We start from the raw sequence: 16,357 nt of genomic DNA on the forward strand, positions 1-16,357 counted from the left end.
GGGTGGGGGCTTCCCACAGGTGCTTTGGAGAATTGATTGACCCCTTCTTCTTTGTGGCAGATCAATTATGTTAACAGACTCTTGTAAGCCCAACTGTGCACCCTTCCCCTCCTTCTCACAGCCCAGAACGAAGCCACTCCAAGCTTCTTCCTAACATCACCCCACTTTCACAGGTCTTGAATGCTTCCTCCTCATTTGCTTTCCTAGCAGCTTCTGCATAGTTCCCTCAAGGCCACCTTCACCACTCTCTCCAACTGCACCCCAAGCAGAAGCTGAGCTTGAAGGAGCCTAAAACTTCACTCAGGGCGCTGAAGTGCCTCCAGCAATCCCAACTCCTCGTCCTTAATCCTACATTTACAAAAACGCACGTTGCATCTATTTTCCATTTCGCTATATATATTTTAAGCAGATCGGCAAGCCGATGGCTTAGGAGCTTACCCAGCGCTACTGCATTGATAATTATCAGAGCCGTAACAAATGGGATCAAATGCTTTATTGCGGCGAACGGTCAGATGTAGGTAGAATTCAGAAGGAGTCTTACCTGGGGGGAAAGGGAAGTGGATAAAGGAAGTGAGCAATTGAGGGGGAAAAAAGGCTGAAAAAGTAAAAAAAAAAAAAAAAATAGAGCTGTAGTCCCAGTCACTATTTTAAGTATGCGAGGCAGCAAGAATTCCAAGAAATGCTTAACTGTTAAGTACAAAGCTACATTGTTAAGTACAAAGTCTAATAGACTTCTAAAATACTATTATATTAAAATACTTTGATAATTGAAATGTGTTGATCAAATGCAGAAGTATAGGTTGAAATAAACTCTACCTGGAATACTTTTGAGCGTAATTGATGCGGCTTACTTAACACCTATTCAGTTGTTTTGAATAGTAACAACAACAGCAACAACAACCCAGACTTAATAGTTGTTGATAAGAAAGACAAAAAGAGTCTGGATAATAGATGTGGCACTGCCCGGAGACAGCAGAATAAAAGACAAAAAACTGGAGAAGATAACAAAATACAAATAGAAATAGAACGACTATGGCAAAGGCAAGCAAGGTAGTACCAATAGTCATAGGCGCCTTGGGTGCAGTTCCAAAACAAGTGGAGCACCACTTGAACACTGTCATCAGTTCCAAGAAGAGTCAATAGTTCCAAGAAGGCTCCATATCCATTTGCACCATTCAGGTGACCCTGATATCATAGATAAACCTCCAGGTGGCCTTAATGACTACAAATGACCAGCTGTCTACAAGGAATATAAATCCTTCCATTCCCCACCATGCAGTCAGAGCTGAAGAAGCTTCTTGGATGAGAAGCAAAATGTCTTGAAAGAAAAAACCAGAAAGTCCAGTTGCCTCTTGAAAAAGCACCTTTGGGACTGGTTCCTTAAGGCGGGAACTTTACAACTTGTGGACTTCAACTATCAGAATTCCTCAGCCAGCCATTCTGGGAATTCTGGGACTTGAAGTCCACAAGTTTAAAAGTTGCTAAGGTTGGAGACCCTTGTGTTAAGGGATGGAGCAGAGAGGGGAATCTCTACGCTGAAATACCTTCACAACATGACCTGTGAAATAGGCATTGCTGAGCACAGCCAGGAGCTCAATGGCACATGAAGCTAGAGTAATTCTAATTTATTTATTTATTTATTTGATTTGTCAATTGCTTATAAGATAATAGGTATAAGTATATACATAGTTATGAATACATGAAATGGGTACATATAAGAAAAATAAAAGAAACAACAGGACAGGGATGGTAGGCATGTTGGTGCACTTATGCACGCCCCCTACAGACCTCTTAGGAAAGGGGTGAGGTCAATAGTAGACAGTCTAAGGTTAAAGTTTTTGGGGTTTGGAGAAGAAACTACAGAGTCAGGTAGAGTATTCCAGACATTGACCACTCTGTTGCTGAAGTCATATTTCCTGCAATCAAGTTTGGTGCGGTTAACCTTGAGTTTGTATCTATTGTGTGCTCTTGTGTTGTTATGGTTGAAGCTGAAGTATTCATTGACAGGTAGGACATTGCAATGTATGATTTTATATACTATACTTAGATCAGACCGAAGACGGTGTAATTCAAGGTTTTCTAAGTCTAGAATTTCAAGTCTGGTGGCATAAGGTATTCTGCAACGAGTAGAGGAGTGGAGAACTCTTCTTGTGAAATATTTCTGGACTTTCTCAACTGTGCTAATATCAGATATGTAATGTGGGTTCCAGACCGATGAGCTGTATTCGAGTATTGGTCTAGCAAATGTTTTGTATGCTCTAGTTAGTAGTGTGATATTACCAGAGAAAAAGCTACGTAGGATTAGGTTAACAACTCTTAATGCCTTTTTGGCTATGTAGTTACAGTGGGCTCTAGCACTTAGATCATTAGAGATGAGTATTCCAAGGTCCTTTACAGAGCTTGGATCATCAACAAGATCTTGACTATTCAGCTTGTATTTTATTTTCTGATTATTTTTTTTTGCCAATATGTAAGACAGAGCATTTATTTGTTGAGATTTGAAGTTGCCATTTGTTTGACCATTCTGATACATAGTCAAGATCTTTTTGTAGGGTAGCAGTATTGTCTGTGGTATTGAACAGCTTTACATCATCAGCGAAGAGAATGCAGTTGCTCTTAATATGATCACAGCGTTCATTTATGTAGAGTATGAAGAGAGTTGGTCCTAGAACACTGCCTTGGGGGACACCACTATTGAAAGGTACAGAATTTGATAGGACACTCCCAATTTTGACCATTTGTTGTCTGTTTGACAGGAATGCTTCTATCCAGTTATGCAGTTGTCCAGAGATACCATAAGATTTTAGTTTTAGGAGTAGTTTGTCATGTACCACCGAATCAAAGGCTTTACAGAAGTCTATGTAGATTGCGTCTATTGTTTTGCCCTGATCGAGTTGTGTAGTCCATATGTTTTTGCAGTGTAAGAGTTGCAGATTGCAGGAGAGTTTTTTTCTGAAACTAAATTGTTTATTAGAGAGTAGGTTGTTTGTCTCTAAGTGAAGGATGATGGATTGGTTAATAATTGATTCCATGACTTTACAGGTGACGCAGCATAAGGAGATTGGTCTGTATAATACATGGACACGAAAGAAAAGTGCTGTCACATTGCCTTAGACACCCATTGACTGGTGAGATGATGTATCTCTCTTTTGGGAAAAGAGCAAGAAAGGGAGATTTGAAAAAACCACAAGCAAGTACCATTAAGAGTTTAAGCAGAACACCTCTCTCTGTCTAGCCTTGTCATTCCCTGAAAGACCAAACTATCAGAGCACTAGATAAAAAGTTCCCCTGTTCAACTCTAGGGGGCAGTGCTCACCTCTGTTTCTTAGCCGAGAGAGCCAGCATTGTCTGAAGGTACTTTGGTGGTCATGTGGTCAGCATGATTATACGCCAGAGTATCAAACTTGAACCCATCACGGGCTGCATCACAATTTTGTTTGCCCTTGGTGGGCTGAGGTGGGCATGGCTTGGTCAGCGTGGTTGACTAGGTGGGCATGGCCGGGGCAAGGACAGCAGAGGCTGGTCCCTCACTGTCTCCAGGATGGCCCATGGGCAAACTCCATGGCCTATCGTGGATCCGGATCTGACCTGCAGCTGTGTGTCTCACACCCCTATTATAAGCCAATGCACACTAAACGCTGTTACTTTCCCACCAAAATGGTACCTGTTTATCTACTCGCGTATGCATGCTGTTGAACGGCTACTTGGGCAGGCGCTGGGGCAAGAGAATGGGAGCTCACCCATTGTGCAGCACTTGGGTCTCGAACCTGGACTGTCAGCTTTCCAACTGACACGTTCAGTGTCTTTAACTGCTGAGCCATCGCAACCCTTTATTAGAGTACTAAGAGATATCCCAATGTTTTCCCGGTCTCCCATAAAAATGCAAGTGCCCCGTTGGAGATGCCAACTGATTTTCAGACAAGCCTCTTGCTCCTCACAGTGACCAGGGGGGCATGGATTCAGTATTGGGAGAATCCTGCCAGACCTGTTGTGGTCTGCTGGCAGCCTGCAGAGACGGTAGCAGAATCGGACATTGGGGAAGAACATGGACAAGTCCGGGAGTCTGGGGAGGACTCGGACGATGGTTATGCGTCCAATACAGAGATGCGGCCAGGGCCATCTGGGAGTTATGTGCTGACTCCGAAGCCTCCAGAATCTGACAGCAATGAGGCAGAGGAACAAGGGGAGCCTGTTCCCGGTGTGCGTGTGTGCAGAGCTGCCAGAAGGCAAGAACAGTTAAGACAAAAGGGGCGACTCGGAAATAAGGCTTGGAAGTGATTGTCCCTCCCATAAGACATAAAGGAGGAGCAAAGGGACAGGAGCCTTTGCAGGAAGCAACTTTGTTCACTCTGATCGGTTTGGAACCCGAAAGCTCCGTGGTGAATTTGTGCTCCATTTAGTTTTGAAAGACTAATTGGTACTTTAGTCGTTGGCAGCACTTCAAGAAAGTTAAAGGTGCGTTCTTATCAGACTTCTCCCGAAGGACTTTGGCAGACTTCCATGGGACTATTTAGAACTGGCTGAGATTCATTATGGGCTGTGAATGACAATGATTCACAGCTGTTGAACTAAAATAAAAGGGTTTTGGATTTAACGTGTGTTTGTTGGTGTCTCAGGAAGCCTTGGTCAGAACAAGACCGCCTTGTCCAAACATCCCTGAGATGAGGTCACTCCAACCTCTTCATAAACAGAGATGCAGATGTTACTCTTATCATCAGTAGGTTCTCACTAAGGTCCAACCAAGTATATATCCAAAAGTCAACTGGACTTTCTTGGTGTTTTCTTTGAAAATGTTTTGCTTCTCATCCAAGAAGCTTTTTCAACAGAACTGAAGAAGCTTCTTGGATGAGAAGAGAAATGTTTTTGAGGATAGAATAATATGATACTAACAATAGAATAATAGAGTTGGGAGGGACCTCGGAGGAGACCAAGAGTAGGAGCAGGAGACCAAGAAAAAAACCAAGAAATCCAGTTGCCTTTTGAAGGGAAAAGACACCACTGTGACAACCATGATCTGGATGATTGAGAATCTCCATAGATTCACTAAACACATTATTGATTTAGGTCCTATTCCAAGGTCATCGTTCAACCAAACAGATATGCTTCCCAAATATGCCCAGTTTTTTTAATTGTGTACTCATACTTCTCAGAAACCTCTTTTATTGGATGTTTTCTAGTCCCTTCCATCTGTGCTTGTGTCCCTAGAATTTTTCTTCCTAGTCTTGGCCTGATAAATGTTGGTGAGGCTACAGCAGGCTGGTAAAGTTATCCAGATGTTTCATGTTGAGCCATGCTCCACGCACGTGTCACCCCAAGAATCTATCCTTACTTATTGCAAACTAAATTAGTTCCTTTGATGGTTCACATGTTTATGCTCAAATGGTGGCCCAAACCAAAATAAATTTCAAGGAACGTTCAAAATACGATGCCACCGAAGTTTATTGTCCAGCCAATCAGGAAATAAAATATTCCTTTTTCTTGTCACCAAACCGAAGACTAACTTTGTGTGTTCCACTTGGAAGTCTTTTATTTCATTCTAATTAGCACGCCATGTGATTTGCTGCTTCTTTCCTGCTCCCTCCCATATACTTACTTAGACAAAAACCCTATGAAAGTACAGAAATGTTTGTAATTAACCTGGCACTGTGGCAGCCGGACATTAATTGCTTCCTCCTAATGTTCATTTGTTTGATGGTTTTCTTTCAAGGGGAAAAAAAAACAACCCTCATAGTTCGGGTTCTCACCTCCTTTTTCCACCCTGATTGGGACAAACCTAGGATAGATGGTTTAACTCTCTCCATCTTTTCTATTTATCATCAGGGTGAGAATTGGATCATGTGCCTGGTTGCAAAGAAACATTTCATACGTTTTCCAAAGAACCACAGAGAGATCTTTTATATATTTAGTATAACAGCATACCAAAACCAGTTTGATATAGTTGTAAAGATATCATTCTAAAAACCAGGAGACTGGGAGTTCTTGTCCCGCTTTAGGCGTGAAAGCCAACTGGGAGATTTGGGGCCAGTTGTTCTCTCTCTGCCCTAGGTGCAAGACAATAGCAAACTATTTTTGGAAACCTTGCTAAGGCCCACTTCATCTGCCTTAGACAAGGCCAAATGGTATTCTTGGATCAGTCACCAGGAAATGATGAGTTCTAGTCTCACCATATGCATGAAAATCAGTTGGATGACTTTGAGCCAATCACCAGGAGATCGTGAGTTCTAGTCTCATCTTTGGCATGAAAACCAGCTCGATGACTTTGGGCCAATCACCAGGAGACTGTGAATTCAACTTCCATCTTAGGCATGAAAGCTAGTTGGGGGACTTTGGACCAGCCATTCTCTCTCTTCCCTGGGTGGAGGACAATAGCAAACTATTTTTGGAAAACCTCGTCAATAAAAATGTAAGGACTAGTCTAAACCAGGAGTCGCCAACCTTTTGGACCTCAGGGACCACCAAACTCATAATTTTAAATCCTGCGGACCAGAGACCCTGGGAAAATCCCAAAAAAAGTCTGCAGGAAAATTCCCCACCCTGTTTTCCTACCGATCAATCATTGTTCATTTGGGATCGCAGGATACCATCTCCAGCTCCGTTCTCAGGGAGAGAGAGAGAGAGAGAGAGAGAGAGAGAGAGAGAGAGAGAGAGAGACTTTTGGCTTCATGCAAGGAAAGCAGCAGAAGCAGCAGAAGTCTTTCTTTCTCTCCTCCAAACTCTACCAGAAATGAGTGTTTGTGAGACTGGTCATGCTGGCGCAGCCTCTTGGAGCAGGATGCTTTGCAGGGTCCCAAAGACTCATTTCTGGTGGAGTTTGGGGGAGAGAAAGAGAGACTTTTGGTGCTTTCCTTGTGTGCAGCCAAAAGCAGAAGAAGAAAGAAGCGGAAAGAAGCAGCCCGGTGGTCAGGTGAGGCACGTGGGGCGAGTGGGGCAAGTTCCCCCACTCCACCTTTCCCCCCTCCCCTCACTACCTCGTGTTGCTCGCAATGCAAACGACGCAACCCTTGTGTTCCCACAGGCCATGTGGGTGGTGCAGCCTTGTGTTCCCGCGTAGCCTGGATTAATCGCTTTGGGGGTGACATTTCTCTGCAGACCACCAAAATTTTCTCACAGACCACGAGCGGTCCCCGGCCCACCAGTTGGCGACCAGTGGTCTAAACATTTGCCACGTGTCAAAGACCGACTTGAAGGCACGCAGGCACAAAGGCATAACAATACAACACTGAGACTACAGCAGAATTTTTTTTTAAAATACCCATTGTGAGAAATGCAATAGAGAGATCAGCACAGCATTCAAGCCCGGCCTGCAGGCTCCCGATAGACTTCGGTTTAGAAAAGAGGAAGTTGGCTGAGATACAGCTTGGGTTTGATCCAGTCTGGCTGCTTCTCTGTTGACTGCCACCTTGAGAATATTTGGGCAATCACAGCCTGCACATCTGCGTCTGAAGTCTGCCAGAGGGCTGGTAGCCATGATGATTCTTGGTCTTCCGTCGTTCTTATTAAACCTTTGGGTTGTATTTCTGACACACCGAATCCTTGAACTGATTTTGCAGGGAAGTAACTGCAATGGATGCAATGGTGATGGGAAGCATACGGAGTCAGTTTCCCCGCTTTTCTTTCCATTGTTACAAAGCAACAAGTAGATCAACAATTAATTCTAAGTGATTGAGAAATTCTTATCTTCCCAAAGCAGGCAATCAAACAAAGAGCCTTCTGTCAACCACTTGACAGAATATTTTAACATTTGATCAAAAAAGCCTTCCCACCCCTTCCCTTCTCTTTCCTCCCTCCCCTCCCCTTCCCATCCCTCCCCTTCCCCGTTTTCCCTTCCTTTCCCCTATCTTCCTTTCCTTCCCTCCTTCTTTCCCTCCCTTTCCTTTCCTTTCCTTTCCTTTCCTTTCCTTTCCTTTCCTTTCCTTTCCTTTCCTTTCCTTTCCCTTCCTTTTCCCTTCCTTTCTTCCCCCCCTTTGCTTCCCTATCTTCCCTTCCCTTCCTTTTCTCCCCTCCACTCCTTCCCCCTATCTTCCCTCCCTCCCCTTTCTTCCCCTCCCTTTCCTTCTTGCCTCACCATCAAGAGGCTGTGAGTTTGATCCCAGGTAGAGGCTAATATTTGGAATAGACTCTGCTGCTCCAGCAGGGGGTTGGAGTAGATGACCTCCTAGGTCCCTTCCGACTCTGTTGTTCTATGTTCTTGTCCTTTCCCCTCCCTTCATCACACACCCCTTTGTAGTTCTTCCTCTTTACAGCCTTGAAGAAGGGTGTAAAATCTGTCCGTATTTATAAACATTTAAGCTGGCAGCCCAAGGCACCAGCAAACAATCCAACAACAAATAGCAGTAACAAAACACTAAAGAACCAGCTGGATGTTTATAGCCTTTTATGTGAGACATTTTTTAAAAAAAGCTGAGTTCATGGTTGATGTTTTCCAAGAGCACAGAGGGAACCACGCTCAGCGGCCTAATTAGCACGGTGTGCATAACTTAACATTGGAAGAAAGCAGAGAAGACATTATGCGTACTCTCTAACCTGTTAGGGTTCGCCAGCAAAAACCTTGGGTTGGTTTGTTGGTTAAAATAGCCCCTCCCAATCAACACAAATGCCTTCTGTGTTACATAACCTACATACCAAGGAGTCAATTAATTCTCATGTCTGAGATGAAATCTCCAGGAGACCTGTAAAAGTGGGCATCTCTAAAAACTCACCTCTCCTTTCCTAGCCCTTATCATCTCAAGGCTATGGCATCATTGCACCTTCCCTGAGTATCTCCAGAAGTAGGGACGAAAATCCCCCCGGAATCCTAGAAGGGAATCTGAGAAAGGTCATTCAGGATGTGGACAGGACCTCATCCAACACAATCCAGAGGCTAAAAAACCCCTGGATGGTCCAAGGTCCATCTGATCTAGCCTTGAGCTGCTTATTGTACTCAACCAGATGTATAAAGACAATGAGCGTCCCCAATCTGACAAAGTATACTATAGGCCTGTGGTGGTGAACCTATGGCACGCATGCCACAGGTGGCATGCAGAGTCCTCTCTGTGGGGATGCACATCATTGCTCCAGCTCAGTTCCACCTTGCATGTACGCCTGCCTCCCGCCGGCCAGCTGGCCTTTGGGTCTCTGCTGTGCATGCGTGGGGCTGTGCATGCACGTGGAGGTGTGTGCATGTGCAGGGGGCATGCACATGCATGGGGCAGTGGGCCTTGCATTTTGGGTATGTGCGCACAAGCACATGCTTTGGGCACTCAGGGCCCCAAAGGTTCGCCATCACTGCTCTAGGCAGTCTCGGGGTTAAGAACATCTGAATTATGGACAACTCACATTTTCAAATGGGCTGCCTATTACTAAAAATGGCGGATGGGGTTGTCCTTCCTCAGGGATGGGATTCAATTTTTTTAACAACTGGTTCTGTGGGTGTGGCTTAGGTGGTAGGTGTGGCTTGGTGTTCATGTGACTGGGTGGACGTGGCTTGGTGGTCATGTTATTGGCTGGGCGTGGCCAACTCAATATCACTCACATTGAGGCATGCATCTCCTCGCCTGGCCTCTCACGACTGTGGGGATGCTGCAACAGTCGTAAGTGTGAAAAAGGGTCATAAGTCACTTTTTTCGGTGCCATTGTAACTTTGAATGGTCACGCCACACAAGCAAAGTCCCAGCAAAGGAGGGAAAATAACTCCAGAGAAGTTCCTGAGACAGGAAGTCTAGTCCTGCCAAGAATGTAATAAGGGTTAACGGAGAGGCAGTTTCTGTAAACAACACCAGAATGTTTCCTTCCTGCCTTCCTTACAGGATTAGGCCAATAATTTCTTCTAACAACCGGTTCTCCAAACTGCTTAGAATGTTAACAATCGGTTCTAGCGAATAGGTGTGAACTGGTAGAATCACACCCCTGTCCTTCCTAGAGCCAACAAACTGCCGAAGCCAAGCAATGCTTGGATGAACCTCTGAAGCCACACATTTTGAGGACACAGTCTGTTTTCAGCAGGTTTCAGCATTTCCTGAAAGTATGGCGGGGCTCAAGGAAGGATGACACCACCTGCCATTTTTAGCACATGCAGTCTGTTTGTAAGTATGAATTCTGACCAGTGGTGGGATTTAAATTTTCCTACTACCGGTTCTGTGGCTTGGTGGGCGTGGTGTGGCTTGGTGGGCATGGCAGGGAAAGGATACTGTAAAATCTCAATTCCCACCCACTCTGGGGGGAAGGTTACTACAAAATCCCATTCTCTCCCCACCCCACTAACCTGCTTTCCAGCTCCTTTCTCCTGTGCAGAGCAACCAAAGGAGACCCAGCCGATCCGTTGGGACTCAATGGGAGGCAGAGAAGAGATGGGGTTGGCGGGGCCAGTCAGAGGTGGTACTTGCCGGTTCTCCGAACTACTCAAAATTTCCACTACCGGTTCTCCAGAACCGGTCAGAACCTGCTGAATACCATCTCTGGTTCTGACTGACATACAAATTTGAGTTAAAGGCACAGTTAGGAAAGGAACTCATTCCTAATTCAGGATCTTCCTGTGCCTTTCTCTGCACCTCGTGACAGCCCCTTTATCAAGTTTCAAAGAAGTTCACAACATTGGGATCAACGGTGACATTGTGCAACATTTGCACTGAAGGTGTGGCCAACGGGATTCAGGAAGGGGAGGAAACTGGAGGTCTGGAACTCAAGCCAAGCTAGCAAGATCTCCTGACATTTACTAAAGAGCTAAAGGAAGGATTCACAGGAGAATGAAGCCAGGCGCGCGGTAACTATTATTAGTTTGAACAAATGCTATCCCTTTAAATTTCTCATTTAGCTTTTTCGGGAGCTCCTTGCTCAGGGGTAAGAAAGGATCTGTGCAATCAGCTCCACTCAAGGAAGTATTGTTCTCTCACCTTTGAGAGCCAGAGTGCAAAATGCACCAAATGTCTCTCCTGTCTCACTTGTGATGGTTACAGTGTCTTTGTATCTCTGAGTTCGCATCTTTCTTATAAAAACCTGCATAATTGCTCTCTCTTAACACATATAGCACTCCGTGTCTCTTTGAACAAGGTGGCATTAAATAACCTCCGCAGACTTTTCAGAAGCTGAAGAGTTCCATCCTCAACTTTCCCCCCCAACCCTAGTTAGATAATCACATTTGAAAATGGCCAATTAAGATCCTACACAATTCACTAATTTGGCTTTCAGAGGATTGAAGTGATCTCTTGGACTGACATGGGAACCCTGGAGGAAGATTAAGGGGCGTGCATAAGTGCCCCATCGTGCCTACTGTCCCTGTCCTGTTGTCCCCATTTATTCGTACCTATTTCCTGTATTCTTACTCATGTTTATACTTATACCTATTATCTTGTAAGCGATTGACAAATCAAATCAAATCAAATCAAATCAATCAATCAATCAATCAATAAAAGATGGAAGCCCAATTTCAACTCAGGTGCTTGAGGAGTTGAAGTCTACCTTCCCTTGCATTTAATTCCTCCCTCAACGTGGAAAAAAACCACTCACAGATCTCACCAGCCTACTCAACGACATGCCTTTCTAGCGATTACGTATCCAGTCCAAACTGAAGAAGAGAACTCGAGAAGCATCTTGGATGAGAAACGAAACGTTTTGAATAAAAACAAACAAACCAAGAAAGTCCAGTTGCCTTTTGGGGAAAAAAAGCACCTTGTCAGACCTGGCACCACTTAAAATCTCTTAAACGAAGCACAAGCAAGTGTGAGGTGGCAGCTGTCACCTCTTTGGGACAAGCATGGTCTGATGATTGAGAGCCTCCAGAGATATTGATCAAGTCCCAAGTCACAATCGGAACCAACAAAAAGAATCCAACCATCCGAACAGATCGTAAAGTAAATGAGAAATGCCATGCTTACCAACCAATGCTTCCTGTGTAGAGGGGAGGTGTCGAATTTTAATGCTTCCCATATCAAAAATAACTCCATACATATGAAACACCTGACCATCTAAAAACATCTCCCCCAACTCCAGTATTCTCAAGACAGGTCAGTCTATAATTACCAGGCAGATAGCAATTAAGGGAGTCATAGTTTAACATAGGCTGTCACACTCAAGGCCCATGGGCTGGATCTGGCCTGTGATGTGGTCAGATCCGGGCCACAGGGCCATCCTGGAAAATGTAAGGAGCCAGCCGGCATCATTTCAGCCCAGTCTACCCAATGTGAAAAGGAAACATCAGGCCAACGTGCCAGCTGGAAACATGCCAGCAGTTTGGAGAGTGGTGTCAAGCTGGCCGCGCCCACCCAGTCGGCCACGCCTGGCTGCTGTGCCTCCCACCCCACCGAGGTCAACCACAGCCCTGATATGCCCCTCAATGAAATTGAGTCTGACACCTCTGGTTTAACACAACGTTTCTCAATCTTAGAAGCTTGGAGATATGTGGACTTCAAGTCCTAGAATTATTGGGAGACGTCTGGGAAGTTGGGGAATTCTGGAAGTTTGAAGATCACACATCACTGAGCTGCTGAAGCACTGCTCTAGTGTATCTAGAGAGTACAAGGTGGAGAAAGATGGATACAGGAGGAGACAGATTTAGAAATGTCCCTACCGTAACTATTTGGTGAACATTACATCCCAAGGGATGGCTTTTAAATAAACCGAAAGAAACTACTTCATGAAAGAAGGCAACATGCAATTCTGGTAGACATCTAAGATAGCCTTAAAGTCTTTAGCAATGGCTGGCTTACTCACCCGAGCGATCAGTTCTCCAACCATGCCAGTCCACGTTCCGTTCGCCTCAGGAACTCCATACACTCCATCTCCCACCAGGTGGATCTTGTAGTTGAAGCGCAAAATATCCGCGAGCTCCTTGAGCATGTCCACGCAGAAGCCCTCGTAGCGGTCGTTCCCTTCCAGCTCTTGATGGTTGCCCTTGAGCATGAAGTAAGGGTTTTCCTGCATCGAAACTGGGCAGCTGTCATTCTCATCTTAGCCACGGAGTTGCAACAGCACTGGATTCAGCACAAATCGGAAAGCAGGGGCGGGTGATATGAGGGACTCATTGGGAATTTCTGGGAAGGGGAACAAATCTCGGGGATAGAGTTACACCAGGCTTTCAAGTTATCTGGAGGATGCAGTAAGAGCTAGCTAGATCCAAATGAACAGATGTTCCCAGGTTTGGCAGACAGACAACGATCTCATTCTATGCAAGCGACAGTCTTGTCAGAAAAGTGGGAGTTTGTGGGCCATAAATGTCACCTAGCATATGGGGGACAATATGGTAGGGTGCAATACGAACTAGGGATAAGATGCACAGCTACAGCAAGCAGGTGGTATTGAAGGATGTTTGACAAATGCTCTACTAGCACAGCACTAAAGATGAGAAAGGGTATCTCCAAATGGCCCTGATAGTTTAGCCAGCATGATGGTGGTCTGGAGTGGCAATAGAGCAATACTTGAGAACCAGATACTTCTATTCCTTGAATGGTAGCATCATTGCTACTGTGGGGCACCTTGGCACTTGCTCCTAGTTGAAGAAACTTCACAGGAAAGCCAATCATTTCCCCTGGGTATAATTCCGACAGGCAATAACTTAGCTGATGGAATTGCTTGTAAGTTGCCCAGAGTTGCTCTAGGTAGCCATATAAATTTCCCAAATAAATGAATGAATGGAAGAACCAAGCTTGCTAATCTGGGAAAGATGTCAGTCAGAATGCAAACTACTGCTGGGCTTAATTCTCCATTGATGGAAATCCATATTTTGGAGAACTTAGAAATATTGGACAACTGAAGAGACCAAAAAAACACTCGGCCACAATGGGAAATGAGCAAAGTTGTTTTTGATGTCATGAAAACATCTCCTTAGGTTATCCAAGGTCACTCAGATTGCATAATCCTTACTACAACAAGATGTCATAGACAAATGAAAGGTGACTTCTCCATCTTTATCACTAAACTTGATCTAATTCAAATCATATTGGAGAAGGATGGAAAAGTGGGATGTAGATGGATCCCATTTTAAGTTTCATTCTTGCTCGTACTGGATGTATCAAAAATAGATTTCTGCACAACAAAGCAATGAAAAACGAAATAACTTCTGCACATTAGCAATTGGATTGTATGTTCCTTCAAGAGTTTCATAAAAAGTCCTATGCATTAAATGATAGCATGCTGAACACTTTCCCCCAAACTGGTGTGCTCCAGAGGTGCTAGGATTACAACTTTCAGTGTTCCCGGTTAGCAGTCTGGTTCTTGCAAGCCTAACAGGTCTACGAGGCCACCAAGTTGGGGGAAAAGCTGGTATAGAGGACAATGAGAGGCCACATTTCAACTGCCTGAGAAGAAAAGGGGTCCTTCTGACCCTCCATGCTTACCAGGATGGTAGTGACAAGAAGCGTGGTGTTGAAGAGGCTCTCTGACATGTTGGTTGAGAAGATCTGGTTATCCATCGAAAGGCCTTTTGTAACATGCCAGTGACCGATCTACAAAGAGGAAGAGAAAAAAGGTGAGTTATCAAAATAGGCCTGCTTCTGCCATATGGGCAGTCTGGCTGACCATACAGCCAATTCTGCAAAATGCAGCAGTCAATGCTTTGTTGACCTTACAATACATCCCACCGGCATTATGTTGGAGAACTCAGCTATAGTTGGCCCTTATCAAGCTTTGTCATAACCCCATTTTAAAAAAAAGAATACCTGGGGATTGCTCCAAGTGTTCCACCATATAGAAACCCTTATGCTTAGGATAAAAGGAAGCATCTTGGAACATAACAGAATAACAGTTGGAAGGGACATTGTCTAGGCCATTCAGATTGGACAAATGGTATCCAATCTCTTCTTCTTTCTTTTTAACATTTTATTGAATAAATTGTTTAAAAACACTGGACAAGTTGAAATTGTTTTTGTCTTACATCTTATAATTTATATCTTATATACATTTATACATATTGTATCTTTATACATTTAATTTTCCTTCATTACATCATCCACCATCTCAATTAGAGCTTAATCACATAATCTTTATCCCTTCTACAGATCCTATTCCTCTTTTTTATTTTGAGCCCTTCCTTTCTGTTCCCACCAATGATAAAATTTGTTCCAAATCTTGTAATATTCTGACTCAGCCTTGCCTTTCATTTCTAGAGTCAGTCTGTCCATTTCAGCACATGTCAAAATCTTGTTTATCACCTCATCCTTATTAGGAACTTCGCTATCCTTCCATTTCCGGCAAACATCATTCTTGCTGCCATAATCATATGGATTATTAAAATAGGTCTCTTCTTTGCTATGTTTCTGTCATAATTCCCAGTAAGAAGAATTCTGGTTTATAGACTATTTTAAGTCCCATCATCTCCTCTAGCCACGTCAAAATCATGCCAAAACTTCTGTGATTTTTTTACAGGACCACCATGTACCCCATTCTTGCATACATAATTCTTCCAGCAATTTGGTGACTGATTTTTATATATTTTAGCCAGTCTTGCTGGCGGGAGATGCCAACTGATAAAACATCTTGTACAGGTTGTGTCCAATCTCTTCTTAAAAACTGCCAATGTTGGAGCACCCACAATTTCTGGAGGTAAGTCATTCCACTGATTAATTGTTCTTACTCTCAGGAAATTCCTCCTTAGTTCTAGGTTGGATCTCTCCTTGATTAATTTCCATCCATTGTCCTGCCTTCAGGCGCTTCAAAGAATAACTTGACTCCCTCTCTTCTTTGTGGCACCTCCATAGATATTGGAACACTGATATCATATCACCCCTTCTTTTCATTAAACTAGACATACCCAATCCCTGCAACCGTTCTTTAAACTTTTTAGCCCGTAATCACCTTCGTTGCTCTTCTCTGAACTCTTTCTAGAGTTTCAACATCTTTTTTCAATGGAAGCATTGAGATCAGTGTAAGGAGCATGTTGTTTCTGAAACATTGCCCCTGATGTGAGGTTGGCCCCAACTCTTCTCTCTTTTCATAAGGGCCTAAAGAGCTGGCTCTGCCAGTTGGTTTGGGGCCCCAGTGAAGGAACAACACAATGGATGTGGTTGATCGAGTAACAACATATCCCATCTCCCTACTCCGCCCCAACCCTCCCCATGTGTTCTTCAGTTGTAATGTTTGTTTTTAATTATTTATGTTTTAATATGTATACTGTACTTCCCGGAAAATAAGACTGGGTCTTATATTAATTTTTGGTCCAAAAAGATGTATTAGGGCTTATTTTTTGGTTAGTTCTTATTTTCTGGAAAACACTGACATATTTTTAATGAGTATAAGCTGTCCAGGGTTACCCTATGGTAAGATGGATGGCCAATAAATTTTATACATGAAATAAATAAACATACCTCTAAGCAAAGATTAGCTTTTCAGCTCCTCAACTGCCGAGGTGTACCCTAGTAAGATGCTTTGTTATAAAAGCACATTTTCCACG

The 16,357-nt window shown here is 43.8% G+C and overlaps 1 protein-coding gene across 2 annotated transcripts in view; it reads right to left on the reverse strand.

Annotated features, from left to right (window-relative positions):
- The window catches only part of GRIK4 (glutamate ionotropic receptor kainate type subunit 4), a 364,998-nt gene that overhangs the window by 44,183 nt on the left and 304,458 nt on the right, over positions 1-16,357 (reverse strand). For both annotated transcript variants that reach the window (XM_087970153.1, XM_087970154.1), the window contains exons 11-12: positions 14,307-14,414; positions 12,685-12,888 (exon numbers count right to left, since the gene is read on the reverse strand). In XM_087970153.1, coding sequence (XP_087826279.1) covers positions 12,685-12,888; positions 14,307-14,414 — 312 coding nt within the window. The remainder of the gene's footprint in view (positions 1-12,684; positions 12,889-14,306; positions 14,415-16,357) is intronic.

Source organism: Notechis scutatus, chromosome 7, assembly GCF_049901735.1.
Source record: "Notechis scutatus isolate UNSWTSFEM ecotype Mainland chromosome 7, rNotScu1.2, whole genome shotgun sequence".
Taxonomy (NCBI): domain Eukaryota; kingdom Metazoa; phylum Chordata; class Lepidosauria; order Squamata; family Elapidae; genus Notechis; species Notechis scutatus.